General features: G+C 39.1%; 1 protein-coding gene across 6 annotated transcripts; it reads right to left on the bottom strand.

Annotated features, from left to right (window-relative positions):
• Nucleotides 1-637: 637 nt before the first annotated feature.
• On the bottom strand, nt 638-19,183 carry aifm1 (apoptosis inducing factor mitochondrion associated 1). Of its 6 annotated transcripts, none has more exons than XM_058628077.1 (20): nt 18,939-19,183; nt 17,230-17,360; nt 16,995-17,115; nt 14,871-14,978; nt 12,133-12,222; nt 11,879-11,944; nt 11,715-11,783; nt 11,225-11,346; nt 10,974-11,104; nt 10,196-10,286; nt 9,997-10,081; nt 8,436-8,512; nt 7,233-7,341; nt 7,034-7,141; nt 6,504-6,592; nt 6,271-6,411; nt 4,279-4,421; nt 1,818-1,942; nt 1,508-1,698; nt 638-1,043 (listed from the first exon to the last, which is right to left on the bottom strand). In XM_058628077.1, exons 1-20 carry the CDS (start codon nt 19,024-19,026, stop codon nt 972-974), a joined length of 2,157 nt encoding a protein of 718 aa, XP_058484060.1. In that variant the 5' UTR covers nt 19,027-19,183; the 3' UTR covers nt 638-971. The 6 variants fall into 6 exon arrangements, with proteins under 6 accessions (XP_058484060.1, XP_058484058.1, XP_058484059.1 ...); XM_058628075.1 differs by having other exon boundaries at nt 12,133-12,225; nt 18,939-19,182; XM_058628076.1 differs by having other exon boundaries at nt 11,879-11,941; nt 12,133-12,225; nt 18,939-19,182.
• Between the last annotated feature and the right edge of the window lie 929 nt (nt 19,184-20,112).

Genomic DNA, 20,112 nt, shown 5'->3' with positions numbered 1-20,112 from the left:
GAACGGTAATTGCCATTAGCTGATGTTAGACCTCAGTTTTAAAGGGGTAGTTCAGGATTGTATGATGAGCACTCACACACACTCACTGACTGCTCTGTGTTCACCCTGCACCCAGAGCCAGCTTGAGCCTTGGCTGTCAGCACCAACACAAGTAACCAATCAGTGGTTCTCCAAGTCTGGGTCTGGACCCACAGATGGGTCAAGGGAGTCTTATTTTGTGTGACGTGATGTGTGACACCAGGTTCAACTAAGCTCAGTTTCATGTCTACAGTTTGACCTCTGAACTTTCATTGTAGCAGCATGCCACACAGACGTGGAAATGTATGTTTATTATTTTTATTATTATTCACCTTCACTGCCTTTGCTGCTCGGACATTGAGGGACTAATAAAGCATTATCTTATGTTTCAGTGAGAACGAGCGTCTGTGTTTCAAGCTGGTTCTTGGCTCAGGAAGGTGAACAGCGGTGCACATAATAACTTTGGATTTAAATTTGGACTGTCCCTCCATGGTCCAGTACTACAGTTGAGACGTGTGACCCACACTAAAGCGTTAACGTGCTTCAGGAAACATGAGCTGAACCTCACAGTATTTACCATCCACACAATCACAGCTCAGTGTGATAACAAAAGCATCACTCCAGTTTAAAAATAGTTTTTATTGCAGCTTTTTCTCACGACAAGCTGCTTTGATCACACGAAGTGAAACGATTTCTCCCATGTTTAACATGTTTCCAGCCTGGTGGGGGAAGCAGACACACACACACACAATCACACAGGTGTGGTGGTGGTAGCAGGACAAAGAAACAAACAGACAATAAAACAGGTGCCTGCACAGACAAATTTCAAATATGAAAATATTACAGTGACAGGATGTTCCACGTCCCATTTTGATTGGTTGCCTCTTAAAGAGTGTGGCAATGATTCAGTCTGCATAAGTGCTCTCCTATAATAATGGTCAGCCTGGAACACATTAATCCTCATGAATGTTGAAGAGCTTGGCCACTTCGTTTAGATCTGCATGTTCTTCTCCATCCTTGATGATCTACAAACAGACAGACATTTTTTTTTTTTAAATCAACAAAATCCACTTCTATGCACACTTTTCATGTTGCCATACTGTATGATGTTTGACTGGTCGCTTGGTAATGACGTTGCTTAAAAATGATGGCAAGACATGAAGCCCATGCACCACAGCGCTACTGAATGAAGAACCCACAACAAAGTGTGTCAACTCAGGACACACTGGACAAAGGGGTTGTATAGTGTTAAGTCCCAGATCTTAATTATTGTTATATTGAATACAAGCCCTATTTACCTGTCAGATTTGTAAATGGTTTTCCACATAAAACACAAAATATGTAACTACATGATAATGACATTTCCTTTGAAGGGATAACAGTCTGGAATATGTGACAGAAATGTAAGGATAGTTGTTTTTTTGTAGTAATGTCAATTGCGTGTCAACAGCCTCGTTAAAAGTTGCCATTATAAAGGAACAGTGTGTACCTTCCTTGCAATGGGCATCCTGTTGAACACGTTCCACAGGATGATGCCCACCACCACTTTGTCCCTCAGGTAGAAGATGACTCCTTTGCCGTAGTTGTCTCTGTGCTGCTCCACAGCAGTAGCAGGCGCTGTAGAGGCCACTGGACTCACAGCTGTGTCCTCTGTTTCACTCTCTGAGCGAATCCCAGTTCCTGCAGTGCAGTTTAACACAAGCCTCAGTCTGACTCTTAGTCCTCTAACTCCATCTCTGTTTGCTGTTGCTTTACAGGATTAAGATCTGTTTCCCCCCCTACCCAGTGAATGTTCCTACCTGACTTCTCTGTAGCAGCCTTTGGTGTGTCCTTGGCAGTGGCTTTGGCAAACACTCCTACTGTTGGTAAGCTGCTGTCAACGATCCCAATGGCTTCATATCCTACATCAGGACCCAGATCACTCCTGTGACAGAAGCAAAAACTGGATTTATCTTTCCTGTGTTGAAGTTTTCCATTACAGTGTCCATAGTCCAATTTACCCCACTTTTGTTTTATATTAAGTTATAACACATTCTACAGTTCCATTAATAATATAAGAGATCATAAGTTAGTATTTTGCTGTGAATAGTAGGACTGTGCAATTAATCCAAACTTATGTTTCAATTACGATTCCAAAAACAAAATAATGGGGGGAAAAAAACAATTATTACAAAAGAGGAAAATAATACTTTCAATGCTGTTTGACTTCAAGTAAATGAGTAATCATTTGAAATAATCGGGATTTCCATAACTGAGCAGCCCTAGTGAACAGTGTCACTATTTGCATCATGCTGCCTCCTACACAAGCTCCTAGTCTTTTGTTCTGCTCCATTTCAGACAGACAGCGCAGCTCTATAGAGCTTCGGACGTCACATGACTGCGATGTTTCTATGACCCTCCATCATGGCAGCCTGAGATGCAGCAGAAAAAACCTGTCAGAGTTTACTGTCACTTTAAATCCACGGAGATCGACCGATATAACGCAAAGCGTGACAGACTGCATATATCTGATCCTTACAATGCCCCTGGCGTGTGAGAGGACATTATTCCAGACCTTTAGTATCCTGACATTAGGACTGCTCCATTATGGAGATAAATCATAATCACAATTATTTGGGTCAAAATTGAAATCCCGATTATTTCAAACCATTACTCCTCAGCAAGGAAAAGTAGCTATTGGCCTAAATGACATCATCACCTAATTTGCCTCTAGTGACTCAAAGCTGCTTGACACTACAGTTTTGCCATTCACCCATTCACTTTCTATGTGCAGCGCCATTCACACACTGCCGGCACAGCCGTCAGGAGAAACGTGGGGTTTAGTGTCTTGCCCAAGGACACATCGGCATGTGAACTAGTGGAGTCGGTAATCAATCCCACAACATTTGAGTTAAATTTATCCCGATAATTTCTGGTATTTATCATGGTAACGATAAATAAACACCAATTCATCTTTTTGACTATAAATCTATCACCAAAATGATAATAAAGCAGTGATTTTGCTAGGTTTTCAATGTAATGTGTCCCAGGACCCAAGGGTGGTCTTTTTTATTTTATGAGTCCCAGGGACATTTTATGAGTCCCAGGGAAAAACAATCCCATTTTCGATGACCTTTTGGCTGACCACACATAATTAATGTATTTCATATGCTTACTAATCACTTCCCCACTCACTTCTATGTCAGATATTCAACATACAAATAGACAATGAGGAAAACAACAACTCTATTAGAAGAAAAGACAATTCTTATTTTTTAAACCCATACAGTTGTTTATAATTACTCTGAATCACTTTAAATCAGACATATCTTAAATGTAGGTCTTAATATATTTGACATAAGCTCACTGAAAATCACAAAGGGCTATGTTATCTCCCCCCAACATGACTTTAGCATGACAGAAATAAAATGTCTCTTAAACAGACTTCTGAGGAGCACAAATTCTCTTCTGTTAAGGTTTGCTGGACGTCATGTTTATTAACACACACACACACACGGTCTATTTAGCTTTGGAACAGTGTACAGCGCCTATCAAATGCATAGAGGGATAAAAATTGATTTCGTCATGGGATGGAAAAAAATGCAATGACTGGTCGAAGTCGTCTTTTCCCAGCAGGCTAAAGTTGCTAAAGTTAGACCCATAAACAATTAAACTGAAATCCGCTGTTCCCTTTTCGCGTAGTTTGAAGTGACACATCGAAGTAGCGTAGTTTAATGTTAAAATGTGTAGAGGTTGACAGGTCTGTGTAGGCTCTGTTGCAGGCAGCCGTTGATGTAATTACTTTGTAATTACACTGTAGCAGAGACTGCGAGGGGGGGACAACGAATGGGCTAGATACATATAACGGAGCGGTAAATGCGTCCTTTCTGAATTATTGAAGGGCTAACAACATCACTGATAAAGGCTACTAAGGGTTAGGGTTAGCACCATATCTTTCACCAGGCAAAACGTCACTGCCCCCGTTAATTCTTTCATCAATTAACATCAATGGGATTTTTTTTATCGTGGGATGACATATGCTTACCCTGGGTAATGTTTTTGACGATATATCGTAAACGATGACATATCGCCCATCCCTAATCTGTGTCTGACTGGTTCTCAGAGCAGGGGACGTGCACAGTGCAGTCAGCTCTGACTATGCATCAGCACGTAATACACAGACAATTTAAAGCTGTTTTCTTAATTTGCTGCCACAGCTTTCGTTTGGAGGACTGTACTGAATGTGTAATTACAGAACAACAGAAGTAGCCAGATTCCTACCAGAACATTGACTGATGCCAGTAAGGTTTGTTAGCTCCTGTCATGTTCTCCCCTGCGAGTCTTCCACTCACAACAGCATGATCGTGGTGCTCTACTCGTCTGCGACCCAGTCTGATGTCGTAGAAACATGCAGCATCGCCTGCCTGAGATGAGACAGAGGGAAGTCTGGATTAAAGTCTTGGATTAGGATGTGGAACAAGTTACTTCATTCAAAAACAAGGCAATCAGAAATGGCAGACTTCACCCCATTCACGCAACCAGCCTCTGGTGGCCTCTGTTGGTCATAGTGGCAAGTGCAGAAGCACAGACAGACCCACCAAAAACAAAATTTGTGAAGTGACAACTAACTGGAAAGAGGAAGAGTTGTCATGATGACTGTCTGAAAGTGGCTGTATGAAAGTGTGAGTGAATGGGTGTGAATGGGTGAATGGCAAAACCGTAGTGTAAAGCAGATTTGAGCAGTGTTGGGAATAACGGCATTACTAACGGCGTTATTTTTTCAGTAACGGAGTAATCTAATTAATTACTTTTCCTATCGTTGCAACACCGTTACTGTTACTGAGAATGTAAAGTGGCGCGTTACTTGTGTTACAATTCGGTTGAATGAAGCGCAGCGGTGTCGGGCTATCTGACAGCCACACATCAGCTGCCGGGAGAGAGCAGGGGTGGAGATGATTGATGACGACACCGTTGCAAATGCGATGATGATTGGCTGGGTGGACTGGTGCCCTGCTCACGCTGTCTCAGTGTACGCTCTAAGACAGAGACAATGGCGACGAGCCGGGGAAGCGTAGCGTTTTTTAAGTGGAAATATTGACACTACTTCTCCCTTACCGAGGTAAAAGGAAATAATGTATATGTAACGTGCACACTATGTCCGGGGATAAGGAGTTTGTCCACGTCAACCTCAAGCAACTCTAACTTAATGAAGCATTTGTGTGTATTTGTTTAGTTCTTGAATGCAAAGTGTGTGAATATTGTTTATTTTCAATATTTTTTGGAAAAAAATATTTTTATTCTTCATTCAGGTATTATAAAAATCTTTGACATATAGGATGTTAAAGAATGTAATAGCTATATAGAACATAAAAAATAATGTCAGTTACTTTGCTGAGTAACTAATTACTTTTACAATGTGGTAACTGAGTTACCAACTCAATTACTTTTTGGGAGAAGTAATTTGTAACTATAACTAATTACTTTTTTAAAGTAAGATGCCCAACACCGGATTTGAGTGGTCATCAATAATAGAAAAGCACTATATAAATAAAAAAGCACATTTGTTCAATTGGAAAAACAAGGGTGAGTCTTATCAAACTATTGACTCACAGTTAATCCAATAATCATTTTAGGCTTCAAGTAAGAAGTCAGGAATAACAAAAAGCTCACATTGGTCCAAGAGATTCAATCATTAACAGTAAAACTACCACCACAACTAGTTAACTGAAACTACATTAGTCTACATGCTTCATAACATACAACACCACATAAACCTGTAACCCATAAATGTTTGCAATGAGTTTAGTTGAAGAGCTTGTGATTGATCAACTAATAATAAATAATTTTTAAATGATAAAAAATACATATGAAACCTAGTGTTTTTTTTTTACTTCTTTTCTTTTAAATGGTGGCTTAAAATTAGCAACATGACATTAAATTCCTTATGACAGCGAATTATTTTTACCAAAGTGACTACTCTGTTCATGTAAGAAGTTTAGAATTAGCAGTAAGTAGTTTATAAATCAAAATTTAAAAAGGAGACATTTTTGCAGATCTACTCCATATACACCACAAAGCCTTCAACAAAAAAAGTATAAAAAACAAGTTGTAAATTGTTGTTTTCATCCCAAAAAACAGCAACTTCATTGTTAACTAACTAATATTTGATTCTATTGTGGTCTTGGCTGGACCAACATGGTGACAAATGGTTCAGGGGCTAAAGTGGAAAGATAGTTTTGAATCATTCTTCAACAGCTCTGATCTTGAACTTACCACCCAGATATTGGACCTGGCTTGCAGCTCTGCGTTGACCCGGAAGCCACCAAAGTCAGAGTCCACCTCCAGACCTGCAGACTTAGCAAGGTCAACATTAGGCTCCAGCCCAACAGCTGCAACAATGTGATCAGTTTCCACCTGCGAAGGCAAAGCCACAAATAATAAGAGACTGAAGATAAAGCTCTACGTTTCCTGAAATGAAATGCAAATATTCAGAGATGAGAACCTACCAATCGGCCATCCTTCAACTGGATTTCTAATTTATCATCTTTGAAGGTCACAGATTTCACCAACGCTTCTTTGATGACTTTAACACCCTCTGGAAAATCCAAATGAGAATATTTTATATTAAAAAATGATTAAAACTCTTGCTCTTAAAATGTTTTCAGTAAATACTGTAAATAAATGGTTTTAAAAAATATCTTCATCCACACAAAACACCCCAAAAACAACTTTAAACGCTGTAGTACATCTACTGGGCCTGTATGTGGCACTGTAACAATGCCACAGAAATACACCATAAGTAGAGAAGGAAGCATAGAGCATGATCACAAAGCTTACACTGTGTTCACAACTTGTTTCATTTTATTTTTCATCATTATTATTGTTATTATTATATTATTTTTTTAAAAGCTTTTTGTATACATACTTTTGCAGATTATCCTTAACTCCTACTTGTGTGTCTCTTTGACCAGTTCTTACAACTAGCTGTATGAATGAGGTTCACTCAAGCTACAAATTAAAAAAAAAGGACATTAACCTCTCTTGACTTTTTCTGTTGTCCAGTTGCTCAGATACTCAGGCAGCACTTTTCCCATGTTGCCTTTCTCAGGGAACATCTGTACCACCTCCAGACCAGACTCTGTTGCTGCAAAAAGAGAAAAGAGCAGCTAACATCTGTTAAATAACAGCTCATCATTTCTTCTGTTAATGTCCACCATCTTGTTTGGGAGTCTTACATCTCCTGCCGAGGGCGCAGGCCAGCTCACTGCCCATGAAGCCGCCTCCGATGATTGTGATGGACTTAGCATTTCTGGACACATTGTCCAAGGATTTGAAGTCATCGATCTGTGCAGGAAAACAAAATGTATGGTATCGACAGGAGGAGGAAAAAGGTCAAATATGTCATACCTTTACTATCACTTCCACCACCACAGGAAGACAGCAGCTCTCACTGCATTGGATTTCAATACATACACTAAAGTCATTGACTTTTTTAAAGCAATTAACATTACCTTTCTCATGACCATTGGAAACACTCTATGGAGCTTTAGTTTTAGTTTATTTCATGTGTTAAGTTTCCAAAAACTGAAATAATCTACTTGCAAAGATCCAGTCCCCAGCATCTCATCACACACTTACAATCCCCAGACTTTTTATTGTAGTATCCATTGCAAATCCATTATTAAACCACAACAACAATAGTAATCATCATCATCTACTTGTGAGTATCTTCCCATATCAAGTCCCAATCTAATATGTGAATTTCCCTAGAGAACACAGCTGCTTCATACATAATTTACTAGGGGCTTGGTTTGTCTTGGAAACTATGATTAAACTAAATGGTGAAAATATTACTTCTCTACATGTTAAACAAGTGGTTTAATACTTCATGTGAATATTCTATACAAACACTGAATAACTGTGACGTTCAGTTGCTTTGGTCCCCACTACAGCATGTGTGTGTGTGTTCTTGTATTTGTTACGTCTTTAGGACCTTTTCTGTCATAAAAACTGACCTCAACAGGATTGGTAGTCCTAATGGAGACCAAAACTCTTTAAGTTTAGGGCTAAGATTTGAATTATGGTTAGGTTAAGTTATTGTTAAGGTTAGGTAAGGTTGTGTCAAATCCAATCAACGCATACCGAATTGTATAATTAATAATAATAATAATAATAATAATAATAATATATAATTATATAATAATAATTATTTGATCCTTCCATCCACGGAACGTGAGCTGGGTTTAGACCGTTGGAGACAGGTTAGTTTTACCGTAGTGATGATGTATTGTTGCAATAGTCATCTTGTATAAAATTGTCCCATAATAAAAAGTATCTTCCTTATATACATATCTTGAATCATCTAAAAGGAGAGACACACACAACTTCTGCTTTGTGGCAAGAGTAAATACAAAGCTGATATAAAGCTAAAAACTGACCTTGCGGAACAAAGTTGTTCTCTTAATCACTTCCTCGTCTGCTCTTTCAATAGCCTGCAGATTTCTTGGCACGCCGCCTGAAAAGCAAAGTTCAAATTGATTTCTCTGCGTTTTAAAGTGGACATATTATACCCTATTTCCCCCATTAAAATAGTTCCCTGGTGTCCTAATGAACATGTCAGTGACATGCCTTGGTCAAAATACCATAAGGATGAAGCATCATAGCAGTTCAATAACCCTGCTAAGCCCGCCCCTTTCAGAACGCTCGGTTTTCGTGCATGGTCCCTTTACATGCAAATGAGACACAGGCAAACACACACCCACTTCTTCCAGGGGGTTTCTGATTTGTCCTCGTTACAGCGCTTTACAGCTCTATTCGTCTCCCCCTCCCTCCACTAGTTCTCTGACAATATCAACATGGCAGCGTGCGCAGAAAACAGCCAGAGTGCCGTCACAGGAAGAGACGTTCTACATAAGGATCGAGCCGAACAGTGCCGAACTGTTAATCAGTTAAAAACACTTAGGAACAGCACCACTGATCGCCAGCGGCGCGCGGCGAGCTGCATAAGCTGGCGCTGTATGTTACTGTACCAGACCGGTGACTATGCTCCGGAGACCGGTGCATAGTCGAGCCGCCTAAACGGCCGCTGTATGCGGCCGTTTACCGCGGTCACCGCGGTGGCGATCAGCGGTGCCGCGGTGGCGATCAGCGGTGCCGCGGTGGCGAGGTCTCCGGAGCATAGTCACCGGTCTGCACCGGAGCTGGCGATCAGTCGCATACAGCGGCCGTATAGGCGGCTCGCCGCTGGCGATCAGCGGTGGCGATCAGCTGATTTTCACAGAGAGTGCAGCACCTCTGCACAGAGAGTGCAGCACCGCTGATCGCCAGTGGCGAGCGGCCGCTGTATATGTGATTGTATCAGACTGAGTCTGTGCTCCGGTCATGGAGGACGTACTGAACAAATATTTTTAATTAGGACGTGTCAGAATGGTCAGTTATGAGCTCTATGTGACCTTTTCTTAACAACGTGTGTGTTTGTACGTCGGTGAAATACGTCCCCTGACTAAATACGGCGACTGCTGTCTAGTGCGAACACACGTTTGCTGACTTTATCCGGCACATTAGCTTCATATATCAAATCCTCTGAGGCTGGAAGTTTGTGTAAAACACTGTGCTCCACTGTGCAGCCACGAACAGCACACTTGTCCCTCTGCGTTGACATAATACCGCTCTTCCTCCCTCGCCTGCACTCTCGCAGGGACAAGGTGGAGCTAAGGTGGAGCTCTCGAAGTAAACTTACTGGTGGGGCGGTAACATTCGCGGTGAAATGCGCATTATGACGTCATAAGCGCAGGGAATTCAACATCGAGTGTTTTATCGCCTATATTTACACTAAGGGGAACCACGAAAACATGACGGAGTATTCTTTTTCCACACTTTGGTGACTGGTAGGGCCTCCAGAGTCCCAAATATAAGTATTAAAATGGTTAAAAAGTTGATTTTGCGTAATATGTCCCCTTTAAGACACATGCATTACCAGAGGCATTTACACTCTCTTACCTGTCGCAATCAAACACTTGTTGTATGAAATCTCAGTACCGTCATCCAGTTTTACTTTGTTCCCTCTCACGTCCATATGAGTCACCTGAAAATATTAAATTACGCATTTGTTGTGTAAAATCTCAAGATAGTCCAAACGTCAAATGAGATTTAGATTTTTTTTAAAAATCTTAATTTCTCGTGTGTGTTATTTATGCACCTTTTTGCCAGTGAGAACAGCCACTCCCCCATTTTCTGCACTATCCAACTCCTCTGGCTGAATGTAGAACGACGGTGGCTGGAAGAAGATACTGGCAAAGATATACAAAGATATTAAAACAATCGGAGAATGTAAATCACATGTAAACTAATAAGAAATCTTCCCATATGTGTGCTTTTAGTGGCCAATAGCAAGTTGTGTCACCTAGTGTTTTTGAGGGAAATGTTAGTGTCGGAAATAGTTAATCTTCCTCAACACCTGCTTTAGTTCATGTTACCTTGTTTCTTCAGTGGTTTATCTTGCCATTAGACAGACTTTTTAGATTGGTGAGATTGGTATTTACTCAATTAATCAAGTACTTGTTTGGTCCAAAAAATGTTGATCAGTACTTCCCAAAACTTGATTCAGTTTTAATTTCTTTGTTATATTGAGCAAAAACAGAGAAAATATTTCCATTTAGGAAGCTGAAAAATCTGAGAACTTATCAAAATTGCTGCAGCTCTAGTTCAGATTGACATAGGTGACACAAACTAACCAAACAGTAGCAGTGAGTGGACCAGCAGCTCCTGTGACCTCATGACCTAAAAAACTCTGATATAGACTTTGGTGCAGGAAAGGGAGCAATGTACGAGTAAATTCAGTTGCTTGTCAAAAAAAGTCAAACAGCACGATAAAGCAGCAAATATATTCTAAAGATATCATACAATTGAGCAGCTTCTTGTGTATGTATCAGTAACTCATACAACCACACTCTCTAATTAGGCAAACTTATACACACCTCCTTTCTTTTCCATTCCACTGTTTGAAACGCAGTGTTTCTGTTACACTGGAGTCATCGGAGAACCACAGCTCCTTGGACAGAGGTGGTCTCATGTATGGAAGGTCCGGCTCATCAGTCACAATTAGCACCTGGTAGCAAAAACAAGGACAAAGCACTCTTAAGAAAAACACTGGTGAAAGTAGATGGATAATGAGCTAAATTCCACTTTTCTCTAGATTTCATTGTGTAAAAACAGAGGCTGGACTCACCCTGGCATTGGGGTCTCTGGCTCTAATAGAACGGGCTGCAGCGAAAGAGGCAGTACCTCCTCCAATGAGGAGGTAGGGGGCATGGGAGGGTATCTTGGCAGAGGCAGGTGTAGACTCCACTGCTGGAATTTGCATGAGAGAGAAACGGCGAAAGGAAGAGCAAAGAGAAATGAGCAATAAGCAAAAGCAGGAGAGAAATACAGTTCATCAATAACAATAATCCTTAACAAAAATACACCTGGAAAGGAGTAAATGGACCTGGTAAACAAAGAGAAATGAAATTTGTTATGTGAGTGGATTTAACAGTTAACATTACAAAAACCCAAACGAGAAGGAGACATGGAGAGGCACTGAGAGCTGTTATGGGAAAAAAAATATTAAGAACTATATACAAAAGGGGAAAAAGGTGCTTGAAATAAACATTAACAAAGTATCGTATGTTATGTCTGTCAACTTCTGAGCTCCAGCCAAAGCTGGACGATTGTCTTACCACTTTCTACACCTTCGGGCTGAGGCTCTGCAGGCTCTGCTGCAGGGGTTTCTGCTGCTGCTGCTGATTCTGTTAGTATAACCGCATCGTTACACAGTTGAGACACAATAAACCTGCAGATGTGGTAAATATAAATCACAGGATCCATGCACAGATGTGCTTACCACTCTCCTCAACAGGTGCAGGAGATGGATCTGTTAGCTCTGCTGGGGACGACTCAGATGCTGCTGCTGGGTCAAACAGTATAGAGGCAAAAGTTACCTTAAAAAAATCTAATGTGCACTCAGCTGATATATGAATACATATTCAACTGAGGTGCACTTTGGAAAGAGAACATACAACAAAATGGAAGAAAGGAAAATAAAAAGCCCAACATTTTCATGATTAGATGGGGGAATCATGTGTTTTCAAGTCTTACCCTCTTCCACTAAAGGTGCAGCAGGTGTCTCTGCTGCTGCTGCTGCTGCTGCTGCAGCTGCTTCTGAAGTTGCTTCTACCACAGGCTCATCTGCTGTTGAGGCAATCCATAGTATTGGTTTGAACTAAATTCTTACACAGTAACTGAAGATGGAGGATTATAGTTAAAAGTGTCTTAAACTATGGATTTATTTTATTTTTTTGTTTAGGTTTTTCCAAGTGTGATTGTATGAGGTAGTGACAGGCTATAGGCTCATCTTACAAAACCAATGCCCACTTAAAGTTGCCGTGCGTAACTTGTGTTCATCTGAAAACAGGCTCTGTCTATCAAAATTAGACTGAGGAGGCGTTTCTGTGTATACAGCCGCAATGCACAGGTGGGCAGAGACAAGAAGCATTTAACCTGTTAAAACTGCTGAATGGGCAGGTTTTTTTTAAACTAGAATTTCTTCATTAAACTTTTTGTAGATGCTTATTTGGGCTCATTTGTTTGCAGTCGTCTCACTTTATTAGAGCGATGTTGCTGTTGCTTCAGCCATGTTTTCAGTGAGAGTGAGCATCCATGTGTCAGTACCACATACAAACACTTTGAAGAAAAGTTTACTATCTCTTTAAATGCAGATGATGTGTTGCTCTCATTAATAATGATACATTCAAATGGTACACTGTCAGCAATTGAGCTTTGCCTTGTATGTGTCGTATTCAGATAGTTTTAAGTATTCTTCTTTTTAGATGCATCTCAGACACAACATTACAAATATCTGCAGAGGAAAAAATTCACAAACATTCACAAAAAAATGCCAGACGAGAGGAGTTACACTTGATTTCACAAATATGAAAACAAACCACAGAAGAAATTACTGACAAACACCAAAAAAAACAAGGAAAACATTGAAAATTTAAGGAAAAATGTGAGTGTCCAAAGGCTGAACTGAAACAGTGAAAGGGTTAGTTTACAACAGGAAACAAATGACCTTCAACACAACCTGCTAAAAGACATGCATCACTGAGAGGTGAAGATGGTTAAAAAAAGAAAACAAATGGATGCAACAAGAACACAATGTCATAGGTCACGCTAAGGCTGGGCGATATGGGATATAGGAGATTTATGTGCATATAAAGCTGCACACAGGTTGTTTCTCTGGACTCATGAAACATTTTCTTGTGAGATGTTCGTGCTTCTCAAAGGAGAGTGACAATACAATGTAAATACACTCTAAAATAAAACATCTAATGTTTATGATCTGTATTACATGATCTTAAATTACACTTATTACCTTTCATTTCAGATAATGGGGTTTATTTATTTGGCTTTTTAATGTTAAATGAAGGCTATTTATGTGCGTTAGAAACAATGACATTGACTCTAAATATGGTCAAATTATGCTATAACACAAATTATTAGGCTTAGAATTAAATACATTTTAAAAATACCTTTGACAATTTCATGTATTTCTTAAACATTTAAATGATATTTAATTTATAATATCCAGTGTATTTCACAAACATATTCAATATAAAAAATATGATGATTATCAATGCAACAGACTTTAAAACTGGGGAAAATCATCACAGATACTTTATTATGATAAGACGATATCCAAAATCTTAAACCATATCACGTGTCATGATATAGATATAATATTGATATATCGCCCAGCCACAGATCATGCAGTTAACATTCTGGATATAGACGATAACAACACTGAGAAGACAATACAACACAAGTTAAAACATATTCAGACGACCTTGAGTAGAGTGTTTAACACGCAACACAAACAGATCAATTTAACAGATCACCAATGAATCTGCCCATGTCTTCATTAAACTATAATACTTGCGGTAAAAGTAATAAAACAATGTAACAGTGCACAGAACTCCGCATGCAGTGTATAGGAATGAGACAATATGAATTTATCATAACACAACCAATCAAAATAATTGTGATTGGCAAAATGATTATGATGATTGTAAAAACCTGTTTAAAACTTAAAGATGGTAATGAACATTTTAATGAGAAAAATAAGAATCTTAACTGACATCATTAAATCATAAGGTCCTGGAATGACTGAGAAGATTCTGGCTCCCCCTTGGGGAATTTGATGATTGAGAAATTTGATTATTCAATTATTCACTTGATTATAAAAAGTCGATAAGTTACTGTGACTTTTCATAAATGTTAGATGGCTAGGGACATTTTTTTATTCTGTTTTTCTTTATAATTTTAATGAGTAAAACAATAATCTTAAATTACATCAATATATATCAAGATGTCCTGGATAGACTGAAAGATTCAGACTCCTCTTGTGGCACTTTAATAGTAGGGATAGGCATGAGAATTGTTTGATTCAATTATGCACTTGATTGAATAGTTGATCAATTATTGTAAATCGTACTTCTATGTTAAAAAGATACAAAAACGTATACTGCAATGACTGCCCAATTTATAGTGCATCTGTTATCACTAGGGGGCAGCAGCAACAAGCATTTAAACAGTTATCAAAGATTGACATTGTACCACAAGTGGTTTAAGAAAGTGTAAAATATAAAAAAGACAATAAAAAAGTATTAAAAATGTATGTTGGTGAGAATGTCTCTCAACAGAGATATTAATGACTTTGCCCATTCACAATTATCCTGATGATGGAAATTCAGCACTTGTTATTATAGTGCACAATAAACTCATATGTAGTCCCATCCTGTTGTGTGTTTCAGAGTATAACAAAGGAAGCACACTACCTGACAGGGGTTCAGTTGGTTCAGTGGGGGCTGCAGCTTCACTATCAGAGGCCAGAGAGATTGGCTCCTCTGATGAAGATGCTGCTTCAGGTTCTGTTTCAGGTACATCTGAGAAAGAAATTAGCACAATTTATATGACAAAGGTAATGGAATTATCAACAACATATGTGATAATCAGAAACAAGTCAAGGTCACAGGGGCAATTTGGGTTTAAAATTGAATGCAGTTTGATTGATTTGCTGTGCTGTGGTACATTTGAATTTATTTATTCAGGATAGCCCCCTGAGATGAATCATCTCATTTTCGAGGGGGTCCTTCAACAAAATGATACACATAATACAAAATACAGTGAAACAAATTACAGGACTTATACATGCACACACTCACACAGTCACAGACAAGGCTTGCCTAACCCCAGCTAATCCGGAATAAATAAAAGAAAATCAGAAACAAGAACAAGGAATTTTCAAGTGGATTAAAAGTGATGCTTTGAAACTATTAAGAGAGATCAGTATGTCTTAAATTGTGTTGTGTTCTGTAAGGAATTAAAAATTGTATGAGGGAAAATGAAAGTGAATGCATTTAAAAATAAATAATAACTAATGAAAAAAATGTTGGGGTTAACCAATTCAAAGATTCTTAAAGAGTAGAGTGATGAGTTCTGTAGGAACATCTCAGAACAAATGTATCGAGGCTATTATAAAGCACAGTAAGAGGACGGAGATTTGATCCTGTGGTGTTCTGATAGATGAATATTAATTGTGTTATGATTCTTTTCCGGACCTATAGTGTGAAACAATCGATGGAACGATACAGTAATTTCAAACGATAACACATTTTCTTTGTAATTGAGTCAATGTGGGATTTAAAGGATGAAGAGAGAACTACACAGAGCACTTCAGAGTCAGCCACTGCTAAACCTACTCATAACACATAAGCTCAGTCTCACCAACATAAGAGCACATAGGAGAACATCAGTAGTTGACATACCAGAAAGGATATAAACACTTTATCTCAACTCTCCCCACTCGCCCACTCTCTGCCACTTCCCCCATCATCATTGGTTTATACATCAGATTTTTGTGGGCGGAGTCACTCTTTTTTGAGCAGTAAGTTTCTGCTTTAAAATGTGAAACACATGTCTGTTTGTACTGCTACTGAATCATAGCAGGACAAGCGGGCTGCCTTGGCAAAGGAAGGCCTTTAAACCAGTACCGTGCATACAAAACCTTATTCTATCAAGGCATGCGTGTCAAACTCAAGGGGCCACATCTGGCCTGTCATACATTTAAATCCGGCCCACGACATAATGTTATTGTCTTTCATGCTCGTTCACTGACTCACTTATTACTACCACACATCAAGTTACCCTGCCCATAAAAATAAATAAACAAATTAAATGTGGCCTTTGAAAACAGAGAACCAGAACCAGAGGGGGGTTATACGGGGACTCGGCCCCTCATTTATATTTTGCTCCCTCTCTTTTAGCTTTATACGTCTAATTAAAAGTACAGCAAATGTTATTAGCTACAATACATGTTACTATAGTGCTGTTCTACTGAAATACAGCAGAGAAAATCTGGTGAGATAGGTGGAAATTGCATTACAATACTGCTGATTTATTGACCACTCTTCTACATTCATGTTCTTTGAGAGTCATCCACAGTTGATAGCCCTTCTGATGCTATTCCATCAGTAAATCAATTAATTTTATTTAAAGAAAAAGTATCCATTGCGGTCACTAATATATTCAATTTGTGTCTTCAGTTAATCTATAATTTTGCTTTGTTCTGAATATAATCTCGTCTGGCCCTCAACTAATTTCGGCCCCCTCTGTAATTGAGTTGACACCCTTGTTCTAAGACAAAAAAAACAAACAATTCTTATTTTAAAGCAATTATATTCTTATACAAACACACTTATGGGTAGTACATTACATTTCTGTCAATGATCTCTCTAATTTTACACACAGGACCTTTAACATATACAGTATGTTCCCGAAAATTACAGAAATAACAAATAACACAAATTTGTCTCTGTCGCTTCTGCAGCTGCAAACATTAATTAAAAATGTGAAACCCTCAATAGTTGTAGAATAACAAATATCTGTTAATAGAAACTCACCAGGAGGCTCTGACTGGGTAGGTACAGCTGTTTCCTGTTCAGCTGCTTTTTGTGATCTGGATAAAATGTGTGCCATACGCTCCTCATATCTTTGCTGGTCACCCTTGACAGTCTGATACGCCTGTGGAAAAAATAAAAATCACTTTATGAAACAGCATTTATCTGCCAATAACATCCAGTGTCACCTGTGAGCTTTAAACCATGTTTGACACTTGCACTCCGCATCACAACTCACATAAATTCCACCACCAACAGCTGCTGCACCAACTAGAAGGGCGTATATTTGTGATTGCCTTCCTCCTCCTCCAGCAGGTCCTGTGGACATGTGAGCAGTTTGTACGCGTACTGATCTGCCATTATTCAACCCTGAAAACAGTAAACAGAAGAAAAGCACATTCATTAATCATTGGCAATGTAGACTAGAGGAGCCAGGTATCAAACCCACAAACTTCCAGTTCAAGACATCCTAATCTAACCTGTTTGTTTCCATGCAAGCCCAGGCAGGTTAGACGTGGACCTAGTCAAAAACTGAGGTTTTAAATATAATCCTGTCCACACATGTTTCTATTTATTTATATTTCTCTAAAATAAATCTTCCTCCACATGAAAACACAAAAGCTCTATGTTAAGTTCTGTCAAAAGCATGTCAAGTCAACAGGTGGCAATAACCCTGACTCTACAGCCTTGTAGGCCAATCAGAAGACAAGTAGATAAAACGTCACTCTTCTCTTTTGGTAGAGAAATAAAAATGAGCAAAAGTTTGGCTCCATACAATGTGACACCATTACACAACTCCCCTCATGTAAACAAATGTCATGACATCACATACTGACATCAAACTGAAGAGACACTGGCGCACAGTATGATGTGACAAGCTTCTCCTACTTTTTTTTTTTTACACTCTGAATGGAAACTGTGAAAAAAATTAAATGACTAATAATTTAGGAAATAATCAACAAATTCCTCAATTACGAAAATAATTGTTTCAAGTAATGACAGGACAAGACATGAGGTAGAGAGGCTGGGATAGGTGAGTGGGGGGACTACAGGACTATATCAGTAAGTGAGGTAGGTAACTACTGTAAAAAAATACTTTTCATTATACTCAAATACAGTACATATAAGAAACTGTGAGATGTTTACTCTATTAGTATTATAGGTGAACAGCTACCACAGTGGCACGACAGCTTATTGATTATTTTCATAATCTGTTAACTTTATTCTCCATTTTCTTGTTGTTCTGCAAATAAAACATAGAACAATGTGATACAAAATGATACTGTTCTCAAATGTCCGAAAAAATTCTATTTTTAATTTTTATGTGGTTATATGGACGAAGGAAACCAGAAAATGTTCACATTTAATTAGCTGGAGAACCACAGAGCTTGTTTATTTATTAAAACACCACTTATACTAATTAATCGATTACCAAAATAGTAACAAATAATCAAGTACTCATTGCAGCTCTGTACTAAGGTCATTTTCTGGTGAGTTTTTCCAGCACTTATTACAGCACTTGACAACGGAAGGTGGCGCTACAGGAAACAAATCTCTACAGGGAAACAGAATCCGACACACCACACCAGTACAGTCTGTGAAGATTGTGGGAGCGAACGTGTTACACCATACATGCGCACAGCAACATAGTACTCAGAGCAAACATGACAGAAACATGCGACTTAATTTTCTTTGTCCACTGTGCTTGTTTTTAGGGACAATAACTCAGACAAGATACGCAATCAATAAAGTGAATAATGCTGGAAGTTAGCTAGTAATGTGTTTTTGCAATGTGTTAATTAGCGAAGATGACGTAAAGATCTTCGTAAATCTGGTCAACAGCCGGTCACGTTGCCCGGAGTGTAGTTTAATTACGGTCGACGTTGCAGCATGTGTTGCGTTTTTGAATTGGTGCTAACTAGTGAGTTAGTGGGACTAGTTACTGACCTGCTCTCCTCGCATTCTCCCGGCACAGAGTAGATGAAGCTCTGGCTAAAGGTGAGAGTTTTCGCCACACACTTCTACATCTCAGCATTGTGGCTCAACTCCGCTGTAGCGGTTCCCAGTCAGACAGAACCACCACTAACTAGGTAACGTTCACCTTCTCCAGCTGTCACTTGCACACACCGACAACTAGCAGCAGCGCGCTACACGTCAAGGCCAGAGACAGGTCATACGCTTGCAGGGAATCATGGGTAACTGTAAAGACTCTTTGGACACTTAAGAATAGTCACCGAGAGAGAACCGGAAAGATGGCGCATTTAGAAGAAACATGGCGTCAGTCCTGGTATTAACACAAAACAAGTCCCATAACGTGGTTAAACACTGGACTGTGTTTCTGTTGTCATTTGGTTTTACTGCGGCGTATCGCACTCTTACAGCTGCATACTTTAAGATAAGCAGATAAACTGTGAGTGGAGTAGGACCAGTTGGATGTTCTTTCTTTCAAGGCTCTTTGGTAACTGTCGTAAACCACTCTTTTCTTGTTCGACACATTTGTACAGATTAGATGGCGCCAGCATGCGCTACTGCCCTCCACAGGTTGTTTAAGATAAAACAAAAAACATACCGGTGCTGCAGACACCCCCTTCTCAACACTGCAGCTAATTGAATGTCGAGTCCGCCGCATGAACATGCATTTGATAGATAACAGTCCATTTAATCCATATAATAGTGAGTGGTACCAGTCAGATGTTCTGTAAATCCAGTACAACCACCAAAAGCTTTCCCAAAAGGGATTGTAGCACCCCACCCTCTCTCTCTCTTTTAACCAACACAGTTATAACACAGAAGCATGACCTTGCATGCATACAAAACACCAAGACCAACCAATAATAATATACCACCAATACATTCCAAGAGAAGAAGAAGAATTAAAAGGAATTTATTAATTTGATCCCACCAAAACACATGAAGCAAACGGTAATGGACATGGGTTAGTCTCTTTTTTTATGAATATGTTTTTAAGATCTACTGTGTCAGTGTTAGATAAGATACTGTAATGCAATGAAGAAGGCAACTGCATACGTTTATGAGTGGAGAAAAAGGAAAAGCATTTGTGAGTTATGCATACAAACTCTTTCTGTTTTCACTGAGTCATGGTATAGTATATTATGTCGCC

This window comes from Solea solea, chromosome 4 (genome assembly GCF_958295425.1).
Source record: "Solea solea chromosome 4, fSolSol10.1, whole genome shotgun sequence".
Classification (NCBI taxonomy): Eukaryota; Metazoa; Chordata; class Actinopteri; order Pleuronectiformes; family Soleidae; genus Solea; species Solea solea.
Note: the sequence above shows the minus strand (reverse complement) of the source record. Positions and strands in the feature narration are given on the sequence as shown.

Coding starts and splice junctions, on each gene's coding strand:
- aifm1 (XM_058628075.1), bottom strand. CDS start 19,026: ATGCTGAGATGTAGAAGTGTGTGGCGAAAACTCTCACCTTTAGCCAGA. Junction 17,361..18,938: donor GGAGAATGCGAGGAGAGCAG/GTCAGTAACTAG, acceptor TACTGTTTTCAG/GGTTGAATAATGGCAGATCA. Junction 7,142..7,232: donor CTGCGCCCTCGGCAGGAGAT/GTAAGACTCCCA, acceptor CTCTTTTTGCAG/CAACAGAGTCTGGTCTGGAG.